The sequence below is a fragment of the Diabrotica virgifera genome, chromosome 7 (genome assembly GCF_917563875.1).
Source record: "Diabrotica virgifera virgifera chromosome 7, PGI_DIABVI_V3a".
NCBI lineage: Eukaryota > Metazoa > Arthropoda > Insecta > Coleoptera > Chrysomelidae > Diabrotica > Diabrotica virgifera.
This window is the reverse complement of record NC_065449.1, coordinates 133,848,667-133,861,723: the sequence shown is the minus strand read 5'-3', so window position 1 is coordinate 133,861,723 and position 13,057 is coordinate 133,848,667. Positions and strand designations below refer to the sequence as shown.

General features: G+C 33.1%; 1 protein-coding gene across 5 annotated transcripts in view; it reads left to right on the top strand.

The window, feature by feature from the left end:
• The window catches only part of LOC126888763 (activated Cdc42 kinase-like), a 1,045,651-nt gene that overhangs the window by 875,896 nt on the left and 156,698 nt on the right, over window positions 1-13,057 (top strand). For all 5 annotated transcript variants that reach the window (XM_050657144.1, XM_050657145.1, XM_050657142.1 and 2 more), the window contains one exon: window positions 558-708. In XM_050657144.1, coding sequence (XP_050513101.1) covers window positions 558-708 — 151 coding nt within the window. The remainder of the gene's footprint in view (window positions 1-557; window positions 709-13,057) is intronic.

The window sequence follows — 13,057 nt, the reverse complement described above, 5'->3', positions numbered from 1 at the left end:
TGCATATCAACGCAAACATGTATAATAAATCTTTGAACAAGCTTCATCAAGCAATAAGACGAATACGTCCACGGAAGCTCTTCCGTGATGTCATTCTCCAGCACGAAAATTCTCGGCCTCATGTTGCCAAAGTAGTTAAGAAAACCTACAACGAAAGACTTGGAGGATATTAAAGTATCTACTTTATAGTCCCGATTTATCGCCATGCGATTTTCACATCCTAAAAGGCGTTACAAAGTAATCGTTTTCAGTCGGACGAAGAAATTCAAAATGCTGTAAAAGACTTCTTCAAGCAACAGCCACAAGAATGCTTTAAGCTTGGTGTACAGTGGAATTATTTAAGTGGAAAGAAAGGGATAGGTGCCTTAATTCTAGTGGTTAATATTTGTAGATATATGTATTTGCCAATAATTTTTTTCTGGACCAAAGATGGGTTTCAATTGAACGAGCCTCGTAGTTTTCATATTGTAATTTCATATATAAACTGAAATAATTGCAACTTTACTTGTAAAAGGTATGTATGTATTTGTAATTGTACTTAATTAAAAATATTTTAGTTAATGGTAACGAATCCATTGAGGATATTAAGGTCGGGACAACCAGTAATAAATACTAGGACAAGATCTAGTAGTCTGGCAAGCACTCTTCCTCCGAAAATAAGTGGCAGTGCAAGAAATTCTGTTCCCGATCATCTTAATGGTCGATCAGGTAATGCACCCTATATTTATATATATTACGTTAGACGTCTCGAACTTCCTAGACATGTTGTCCAATTTTAGTGATTTTTTAGTATGTTATAGCTTTATTCTTTAACAATATCTTTAACAATGTTGCTAGGCAGGTAAATGCCATTTTATACTGGATGTAATGATTAACTATTTATATGGGAAATAAGCCACAATTAAATTGAAAAAAATAATTTTATTAACGTTTCGATGCCCAAATCGGGTGTAGTTGTCAAAATACAAAATACTACTAAATATAAACAAAAATGTTGTTACTAAGTAAAAAATTCTTCTAATAATTTATTTAATCTGACTCATTTATATTGGAAATTCAGACATATATTATACATTTTAAAGTAGAAGACTTTAAAATGATATTGCCAATATTTATGAGTTGCGTTCCTGGGACGACTTTACTGAAAGGTAGTTCATTCAACACGCATGGGATAATGAACATATAGTTCAGTGGAGAGATTCAAGTATAGTCCTGAAAGAATCAGATAGTAAAAAGAGAAAAATCAAAGAAGCGGCTCTAATTATGCTAAATGAAACCAATTGTGTCGCAAATTCCTCGGTAGAATGCAGTAGGATGTGGAAAGAGGAAGTCAATAGAAAGAAAATACCAAGATTAGTAAGTCAATAACATATCGAGTTAGTACATATTTTATATTTTAGTATTAGTTATATATCTATGTATTATTAATATTATTTATAATTAAAACGCATTAAGGTCAGAATTTGTTATTAGTTCTTGAGAGTAAATTAAATGTAAGACCAAATACTTACGATGTCGGGATAGTATCACGAGGTTTTTTCCTGGTTTTCCCTTGTGATTTACTATGGAATCTCTAACGCGAGAATTTTACTGTCGTCGTTGCATTTGGTTGTCTTTTTAAAGACAGATCACATGCTATGATTTTTTTGTGACGGATATTCTTGAGTTGGGGTTGATTTCATGTAATCGAATGCACTATCTTTCAGTAAAGTCGTCCCAGGAACGCAACTCATAAATATTGGTAATATCATTTTAAAGTCTTCTACTTTAAAATGTATAATATATGTCTGAATTGCCAATATAAATGAGTCAGATTAAATAAATTATTAGAAGAATTTTTTACTTAGCAACAACATTTTTGTTTATATTTAGTAGTATTTTGTGTTTTGACAACAACTTTTTTGGGCGTCGAAACGATTATTTTTTTTTCAATTTAATTGTGGCTTATTTCCCATATAAATAGTTAATCATAAAAATGCCACAAGGAAATAGTTTCAGAACAACACTAAGAAACTGGGTGTAATAATTATACTTTGTTTTTTCCTTAAAGTTCAGAACACCCTGTGGAATATTCTAGTATCATCATCATTCTCTTTGCCTTATTCCTATGCGGGGTCGGCTTCCCTAATTGCATTTCTCCACACAACTCTATCTTGGGTCATAGCAATGTTAATCCCCTTTACCAACATGTCCTGCCTTATCGTCTCCCCCCAGGTCTTCTTTGGTCTTCCTCTCCTACTCCTTCCAGGAATCTGCACTTCAGCTATTCTTCGTATTGGGTGATTAACGTCTCGACGTTTTTTTTTTCTGTGGAATTTATGGCTTTGGTGAGAACCAATTAGCCAGACTATGTTAGATTGTATAAATAGTTTGTGTAAATTGTTTCATAGTATCAAACTTGAGCATGATGTATTTATTTGTTTTGTTAGTAATATGTAGCATTAGTAAAGTGTAAGGTGTTTATTTTTTTTTCTTTTTCCTTCCGCGCTAGAGCATCAACCCGGTTCAACGCCGCGGAGGTTTTAGCCCTCTTTGTTGTATGTTTTTATTTTTTTTTTGTTTTCTTTTTTTTTGGTTTTTTTTTTTGTTTTTTTTTTGTTTTTTTTTTGTTTTTTTTTGTTTTTTTTTTGTTTTTTTTAATTGGTTTATTTTTTTTATTATTTTTTTTTGTATTCACCTTTTTTTTCCTTTAATGCTTTACATTTAGTTTGTTTTGCAGAATTGCTTACAAAATTGGTTAGTAATTTTACAATTTTAGTTTACAGTTTATGATGTGTTGATGAAGTACATAAAGTATATTATTATTTCCTGAAAAAATAATACAATTTAGGTTTATTGGAAGGTTTATCTTGTAGTGAATTAAGTTTTTATATAGATTATTAATGTTTACAATATTTATTGGACATTCAAGTAAAACATGTACCAATGTACCCATTTTACCACAACTACACAGTGGATCGTCTGTAATTTTTATTTTGTGCTTATAATAAGGTGTTAGTGCATGGTTTGCACGTATTCGATTTATTGTGGCGACAAAGTTTCTGTTTGGTATTTTGTGAAACCATGGTTTTCTGGGGATCCTTGGCTGGTGTTTACAAAAGTTTGTTCCGGTTGTTGATGCACTGTATAGGTTTTGCCACATCTCATTTATTTTGTTCCTTTGATTTAAGAATAAATCGGACGGGGGTAGTTTAAGATTTAGTTCTTCTCCTGGTGTCGACGTTGAACATGACCAAACCATCTTAACCTATGCTCTCTCATTTTGGCATCAATTGGTGCCACACCTAGACTTCCCCTAATATACTAATTTCTAATTTTATCCTTCTTTGTCACTCCACTCATCCATCTAAGCATTCTCATTTCCGCCACATGCATTCGTTGTTCCTCTTTCTTTTTCACTGCCCAACATTCAGTTCCGTGCATTATAGCGGTCTTATGGCTGTTTTATAGAATTTTCCCTTCAGCTTCATTGGAATTTTTCTGTCACACAACACACTACTCGCTTCTTTCCACTTCATCCATCCAGCCCTAATTCTACTGCATGCATCTCCATCTATTTCTCCATTACTCTGTAATACCGATCCTAGGTACTTAAAACTATTACTTTTCACAATCATTTCACCATCCAAAGATACCATTTTATTTGTAGTAACTCCATCTTTAAATGAACATTCCAAATACTCTGTTTTTGTCCTACTAAGTTTTAAACCTTTTTCCTCCAGAGCTTGTCTCCACTGTTCCAGTTTTTGTTCTAAATCACTTTCACTATTTCCTATTAACACTACATCATCAGCATACATTAGGCACCATGGAATACTACCCTGTAGTTTCGCTGTTATCTGGTCCAAAACTAATGAGAATAAATAAGGACTAAGCACCGAGCCTTGGTGCAATCCTACTTTCACCTGAAATTTATCAGTCTCTCCCACACCTGTCCTAACACTAGTTGTTACTCCCTCATACATATCTCTCACAATCTTTACATATTCGCCAGGGACTCCTTTCTTATCGAGTGCCCACCACAGAACCTCTCGAGGAACTCTATCATATGCTTTCTCAAGATCAATGAATACCATGTGAGCGTTGGTCTCTTTATTCCTGTATTTTTCCATTTTCCAAATAGACCTGCTAGCCAACTTGTTCCTGTCTCTCCCAATGCTCTCCATACTTCCCCAGGAATATCATCTGGTCCGACTGCTTTTCCTTTCTTTATTTTTTGAAGCGCTTGAGCCACTTCCTCGTTTGTTATTCTGTTAACCATTGCTGTTACTGTCTTTGTTAACTCCACAGGCTGTCTGTCAAATTCTTCATCTAATAGACTGTCAAAATAATTTCTCCATCTCTTTTTTACATCCTTTTCGTGAATTAGTATTTTATTATTTTCATCTCGGATACATCTAATCTGATTAAAATCTCTTGCTTTCTTTGCTCTCTGTTTGGCTATTTTATATATCTTTGCTTCACCTTCCCTGGTATCAAGATGATCGTATAGGTTTGAATACGCTTCTGCTTTAGCTTTTGCTACTGCTACTTTCGCTTCCTTTTTGGCGACCATATAGTTTTGAAGATCTATGTCCGATCTGGTTTCTTGCCACTTTTTATATAATTTTCCCTTCTCTTTGATTTTTCCTTGTACTTCATTTGACCACCACCAAGTCTCTTTATCCTCAAACTTCTTTCCTGACGTTTTCCCAAGTATTTCAATAGCCGTCTCTCTAATAATATTGGCCATTTTTCTCCAAATTGTGTTAGGGCTTCCTTTCATGTTCCAACATATTTTTTCTACTATTCTTTCCCTGAATAGACCTTCCTTCTCATCTTTTAGCATCCACCACTTGATTTTTTGTGGTCCTCTCTGATATTTTTGTTTAGTTTCACTTTTTACTTTGATGTCCAGAACAAGCAGCTTATGTTGTTGGCTTACTGTTGCACTAACTATTACCTTGCAGTCCTTGCATTCACGTATGTCTTCTTTCCTTATCATAAAGTAGTCTGTTTGGGATTGATGTTGTCCACTTTTGTAGGTAATAAGTTGAGTTTCTCTCTTTTTAAAGAATGTGTTAACAATCGCCATATCCAATGCTGTTGCTAATTCTAGCATGTCATCTCCAGCTTAATTTCTAGTTCCAAAGCCGTATCCCCCATGTATTGTTTCATATCCTGTCTTGGCTTGGCCCACATGTGCATTGAAATCACCTCCTATTATAACTTTCTCCTCTGCTGGAATATCACTCAGTACGTCTCCTAATTGGTCATAGAAAGCTATTCTTTCATTCTCACCCAGACTTGTTTGAGGAGCATACACACACACACAACATTCAATACCTCTTTATCAATTACAAATTTCACTGACATCATTCTATCACTCGTTCTTACAACTTCTACTACGTTATCTTTCATTTCACTATCAGCAATTATACCAACTCCATTTCTGGTGTTACTACTCCCTACATACCACAATTTATATCCATCACCTAGTTCTTTCGCCCTTTGTCCTTTCCACCTAGTTTCTTGAATACAAGCAATTTGAACTCTTCTTCGTTTGAGCGCATCCAGACTCTTACCTGTAAGACTACCAAGATTCCAAGACCCTATCCTGATTTTTCTAACCTGTAATGGTGTTCCCCCTGAGATAGTCCTCACCCGGAGATCCGAACGGAGGCTCATTTTACTTCCGGGACATTTTACCTCAGGAGATGCCATCATTTCAGTATAAGTTTTTATTGCGTATGGAGAAGGTCTTTTCATTATTATGGCCTGAAAAGATTTTTGGATATTTGATGCCTGAATGCCTTTTCTATCAGCACCATACCCTGCCCTGCACGTTTAGCCAATACACCACCAATGCAACCAAAGTGCAGTATTACCCCACACCCGCCTGCATTTTTCTGTATAGGCCAGGATCCCTACTGTAAGGACTGCCCTATAAGCCAATGTATTGTTGCCCGTATCCCGCCACTATGAGGCACGTACTTTATTCGGGATACCTGTGGAATATTCTAGTATATATATATATATATATATATATATATATATATATATATATATATATATATATATATATATATATATATATATAAGAAGACAATGAGTCTTTGCTGACAGTAAATGTACAGTTTTTGGTTATTGGGTTATGCAGCAATTGATAAGTGTACTCTTTTAAGTTTTTATTCCGAGCTTTCGTTCATGATTATGAACATCGTCAGGGTGCTACATTTAAAAAAAAAAATTTTTTGTTAGATATTTCAAATAACTCCATGTCATGAATGTCCAAGTGTCATTTTATATTTCGTCGATTTTGAAGTTGAACTAAATTATAAACCTTTATTTGAATAATTTTGTTATATCAAGACATTACATGACCATTTTAATAAGTACAAATCTCATTTTAATGACCACCTATTTGAAATATCCTCAATAAGTTGTAAGTACATATAATTTTATATACATATTTTCATATTGTCTCACATATATAATATAATTGTAGCACCCTGACGATGTTCATAATCATGAACGAAAGCTCGGAATAAAAACTTAAAAGAGTACACTTATCAATTGCTGCATAACCCAATAACCAAAAACTGTATATATATATATATATATATATATATATATATATATAGAAAGTTAATTAGTCAATATTACCTAACTGCTTTATATATATATATATATATATATATATATATATATATATATATATATAAATCCTACCATCATTGCTGCATCCTTTTACCATAGGTATGTTTGTGCGTCCACTCGAAAAATTGATGTATATCTATATTTTAGAACATTGTTGGATATCCTGCAACCATGGCTACTTCGGCATCAACTCAGTTTTCTATATACTCTAAGAATAAAGGAGATGAGTTTTACTTTCACTGCGATAGCAATTTTGCAGCCACATATTTTGCTATCGTTGGAACGTCCAAATATACCATATTACAGCAAGCCGGCATTTCTGTGTCCGCAAAGGGTATCTTTGTTCATAGGGAAGCTATTTCTGCGTCCGCAACGTTGCCACTATCAAATACCTCGGTCCAGTTTATCATTTCATTTTAATGTGATCCTAAATGCTATTTGTGCTCTGTTAGAATATGTCCGTGTAGAAAAGGTCATTTTATTTTCTCAAGGTTGTTTGCTAGATAATGGGTACAATAACTTGTACCTTGGGTTGCAAGGTACAATACAAAGCATGCATTGTTTCCGAAAAACTCAAACAAACTTATAGTTTTCTAAAACTTTTTTTGTTATTTTATATACATGTTATAATAAAAAGTTCTTTTCAAAGATTTAGCCGCTAATTGTTTATTAATTGTTAAAATAATAACAATTTTTGTATATAAATAATTTTAGAAACAAGTAAGTGGACTTCGTAAGTCTTAGCTTTTCACCCAAAGTAATCGCAAGTAGAACTGGAAGTCGATAGTTGAACTCTTCGTGTAACTTTGCGTCGATTAATATACGATTTTACTAATTTTGAGTCATATTTATTTACATTCATATCATATTTTGAGTGACTTTAAAACAGTACTTACGATTGCTTAACTCTAAAACCGAAGTCCTTTGTCAAATTTCTCATCTTTACTACTATCCTTGGCTTATTAGCTTTCATTAGACACCTCATTTGTCATTCTATCTGTATTAATAATGGAGGAGTTGTATTCGCGGAGGGACGGACAGAGAGTCATGAAACCGAAAGTATATATTTGTTCTCGTTTTGCGAAGGCGCGTCGAATAATCTATCACTTGTACTATTCCGGTGACTTTAAAACAGTACTTCCGGTCGCATTTTTAAAACCGGAAATCCTAAGTCAAATTTCTCACCTTTAGTACCATCCTTGGATTATAAGCTTTTATTTGACACCTCATTTGTCAGTCTACCTGGTATAGTGAAGAGGAGTCTTATTCGCGGTAGGACGGATAGATGGACAGACAGACTAGGTTAAATTTCTCACCTTTAGTACCATCCTTCCAGGGTCGTCGCCATAAAAAAATTAAGGAAGGGTCAAAATCTTTAAGTCGATTTTCTATTCTAGAAATGAATGAAAAAACAAGAAAAATTTATGTTTCAATAATCATCATAAGTGATTTATTTTCTGTTAACATTTCTGTTAACATTTTAACTAAACGTAAAATTTTGGATTGTCGTACAATATTGTAAAATTTATTAATTGAGACGGATTTGTTTTATCTTAAGCTGTAATTATCCTGGGAGTTCGACGGATCCTTCACTTATAATCTATCATTTGACACACCATCTGTCATTCTACCTGGTATACTGACGGAGGAATTGTGTTCGCAGACAGACAGAAGGATGTATATTTATAATTATATGATATCACATTTTTTTAAATGGATGAAAACAATATCGTTGAATTCATCAGTTGTCTTTGATAAAATATGTTTCTTTTTTTGTTTTTGATTACGCTGAATCCGAATATGGCATTACAATTTGAAAATTCAAAAAATTTTAGCTATTATAAAGTATGTCTGCGTAAGTAGGAACCATATGAGAAACTTTTTTATTACCAATCATATGAAAAAGTTATTCTTCATAAAATGCTCTGCATAGTCTAAAATCTAAAACTCAACCATCAGGTATAAAATTTTATCAATTTTATACAACGTATGTCAAAAATATGAATTTCGTTAAAGGGTAAATATTTAAATAATAAAAGGTTTTGATATTTCAGAATATCAAAAATTGTTACTATGAAAATAGTTTGTAATTAAAACTACGTTTTAATGTGCAATTACATCCTTCTTATTGAAAAAAAAATTGCAAACTTTTCTCAAATTACGGAGTTCCAATATTATTTTATTTCAATTATGATAGATAACTAATTTATTGCCAATTTTACGAAAAAAGTTATTCTTTATAAAATACTCTATCTAGTCTAAAATCTAAGATGCAACCATCATATAACAGACTTTTTCAATTTTATATGAGGTATGTAAAAAAAATTTCGTCAAAGGTTATGTTCGGTCGTAACTACTATATGGGGTAGAAGTTTGGACTCTAAAAGTAAAAAATTGGAGGCATTCTAAATATAGGTGTATTTTAAAAATTCCTTGGACGGCAAAAGTCTCAAACGAAGAAGTGTTAAGAAGAATTGGACATGGCAAGAAGCTTATGAACACAATTAAAATAAGAAAAACATAGTATTTGGACCACATACTTCGTAACGATAAATACTCTCTGCTACACGTCATCATGCAAGGAAGAGTAGAGGGGAAAAAAGGCTTGGGAAGAAAGAAGAAATCTTGGCTGAGGAATATCAGAGATTGGACTAAACTCAGTGTTGAACAGCTATATCACGTTGCAAAAGACAGAGAAGCGTTTAAAAAAGTGACCGCCAATCTTCATTAGAAGACGGAACAAGAAGAATGTAAAACAATATGAATTTCGCTTAACAGTTAAGTACTTTTATAGTTCACCATAATTGAATATTTAACCATAGTTTTTAATTCCAAACAACTTTTCTTAATAACCATTTTTGATATTCTTCTTCTTCTTCATGTGCCTTGTCCGTTGCGGACGTTGGCTATCATCATAGCAATTTTAATCTTGTTTTCGGCGTTTCTGAATAACTCGATCCATGTTGATCCACTCGGTCCAGTTGGAGTATATGATATTTATCATGTCTCATAATATGACCGAGGTATTCAAGTTTCCGTTTCTTAATTGTGAAAGAGATTTCTTTTTGTTCGGCGCAATACATTTACGTTGGTGGTGTAAGTCGTCCAGGATATTTTGAGGAGACCTCAATACACCCACATTTCGAATGCCTCTAACTTCCTTATTAATGTCTCCGTTAGTGTCCAGGCCTCTGCGCCATACAGCAAGACTGGAAATACATAGCATTTTAGCAGCCGTATTTTTAGTGGGAGAGATATGTCGGAATTGGTGTCTATATTTCTCATGTTGTTAAATGTTGCTCTAACCTTTTCAATTCTAGATCGTATTTCGGTTGTTTGATCCCATTTAGAGTTGACGACTGTTCCCAGGTATATATACGAGTCAACGTGTTCAATTGATTGGTTTTTTATTTTCAATTGTCTGGCAGGTTTTTGAGTTTTGCTGACCAGCATCCATTTTGTTTTATTTATGTTGAGGTTAAGTCCTCTTTCTTCACTCGCTCTTTGCACCCTGTCCATAAGATACTGTAGTTCATCGATACTACTGGCAAGTACGACTGTATCGTCCGCATATCGGATGTTACTTGTCAATTCTCCATTGATTTTTATGTATTCGTTTGCTGCATCCAGTGCTTTTTTAAAAAATTGTCCGGAGTAAATATTAAAAAGGAGAGGGGAGAGAAAACATCCCTCTCGCACACCTTTTCTGATATCAATGCTCTCTGTGGACGCATTGCCGACTTTTACCCTGGCTGTCTGATTCCAGTAGAGACTTGTCACAATTCGAATGTCCTTATCATCAATTCCTATATTTTGTAAAATTTCAATTAGTTGGTCATGTCTTACATTGTCAAGGGCCTTCGAGTAATCTACAAAGCACATGTAGACGTCCTTGTTCATATCTCTACACCTCTGTACTAATACTTGCAGATAAAACACTGCCTACCTTGTGCCCAAAGCGTTCCTAAAACCAAATTGTGACTCGTTGATTTCCGCTTCACTCTTGTAGATTCTGTTATATATGATTTTGGTGAACTCTTGGTGATATGTGAAATATTTTCGATATTGTGAAATATAAAGGTACTTTACTGTTGAGCGAAAATTCATATTTTTTTACATACCTCGTATAAAACAATAAAATTTGATATCTCATGGTTGCATCTTAGATTATATACAATGCGAAGCATTTTATAAAAAACGACGGATATAAACAGATTAGAAGCCTTCGAAATGTGACTTTATCGCCGTGTCCTAAAGATACCATCGACAGAGAAAGTCACAAATGTAGATGTCCTTAAAAGAATCAACCAAGAGCGCCAACTTTTCGAAAACATCAAGAAAAGGAAAACGGCGTATTTGGGTCACATTATGCGAAACGAAAAATACCAGTTCCTTCAACTTATAATCCAGGGCAAATTGAAGGCAAGAAAGGAATAGGACGCAAGAAAATGCCCTGGCTCCGAAACATAAGGCAATGGACAGGGATTAACGACATACAATCTCTGATACGCATTAAAAGAAACAGAGAGTTACTGGAAAATGTGATCGCTAACATCCATTAGTGGATTTGCATCTGAAGAAGAAGAAGAAAACTGCATGTGGATTCGGTGGCGAACTTCTTTTATATTTTATCGTTTCATTATTCCACCTTCAGCCAAAGTGAAGACGAAGGTTTCGCCGAAAGTTTTTAGCTGAAGATTTATGCTGACCGAAGCTGGCCGAAACCGATTAATCGGTCAGTCTCTAAAGGTTTCTTCTATTCAAGGAATTACATGAAATAAAGGAAATAATTTTCTGAACGTCCTGAATGACTTCTTAGAATGTGCTTAGCATCTAGCAATTTTTTTCCATTCTCTTTTTTTAGCTTTTTCGTGGCGTATATGGCGTGAGACGTAATATTGTTCTTAAAAACTAATCCAGTGTTATTAGACTTCTCTAAATTTTCTGGACACAATAATACCTATAATATATATAATCTTTATTACGGGTGAAACATATCGATTTAAAGTAAAATATTTTTTTAGTGGTTTTCCCAACATGCCTTCATCAGAGTCTACATCCGATGTATCAGGGATACTGTCTGAACTGTAAAGCTGACTACATTTAAGCATATTATTTCATTATTCGTTACAAAACTGTCCTTCATTGAAAAGGAAAGTAAAATAAAAAAATGTACCCATCAGTAAATATAATTAAACGCATCATTTTCTTATAAAAACGCAAATATTTTAAAGAATGCATTATTTTTCCGTATAAAAACAATTTTAATTTGTACTTATTGAACTTATTTTCGCAAAGGCCTACCTGAGTTTTGTGATGACAATAAATATTTTATTTTCGTTATCCATTTCTTCCGTTGATCCAATATCGACATTTAAAATACTTGTATAACGGTACTTCAGACGGTTAGCAATGTTGCCAAATTAAGAAGACGCAGAATAATCGAAAGAATGAAAATAATATTCACCAATGAATTATACTCGATTGGTTCATGCGCCTCCTGAAGGAGATATCTTGAACTAATGTATACACAAACATTTCATGCTAATATTATTGATGCGTCACTTAAAATCCTCAATAAGTTTTTTGCTGTGCATCACAACTCTATGAAAATTGGCCACATTACTTGTTTGGATTACTAGTGTCCCCTTATATCACCTAAGAGAAATTGGCAACGACCATTACCGAAATATAAGCGATTGTAATACTGCGTCCGTATATTGACGCAACAATGCGGTGGATGCAGCATTACATGCAAAAACATAAATGTATGGACGCATCAATGTCTGGAAGATGTATATATATATATATATATATATATATATATATATATATATATATATATATATATATATATATATATATATATATATATATATATAAATTGTTTAAGGAGGAGAAAATAATTGGGTAACCAGCTGAATATGGACAAAGTGTACTCTTTTTACTTATTCCAATATATTTCGCCCATTTTCATGGGCATCATCAGGGAAAGCTACAATGTTGGTTATTAGGTAGGTACATAAGATGAATTAGCAGTATACTTACTAAGTGAGAATTGTTGTCACGATGTTTTAAAAGAAGCAAATATAAATAAAATGATAAAAAAATAAAATACAGAAATAACATATCACAAAAGTCCATAATTTAAAATATACATGATGATAGATAAAATTTATATATTGACACAATGAATTGAAAACAAGGTCTGACATTATTTATTTACTTTTATGTTAATTGTCAGTCAAATTTTTTTGGTCATTATCCTATTAAGTTAAACAGTTAAAATAGGTTATCAGCAATCAATATTATTAATTATTTAAGTGAGAGATATTAGCTAAACCTGTTAAATTTTGATTATTTTTATTTTTGTCTAAGAATAGTAAATAAGAGTATATTTCACTCAGGTGATTAATGT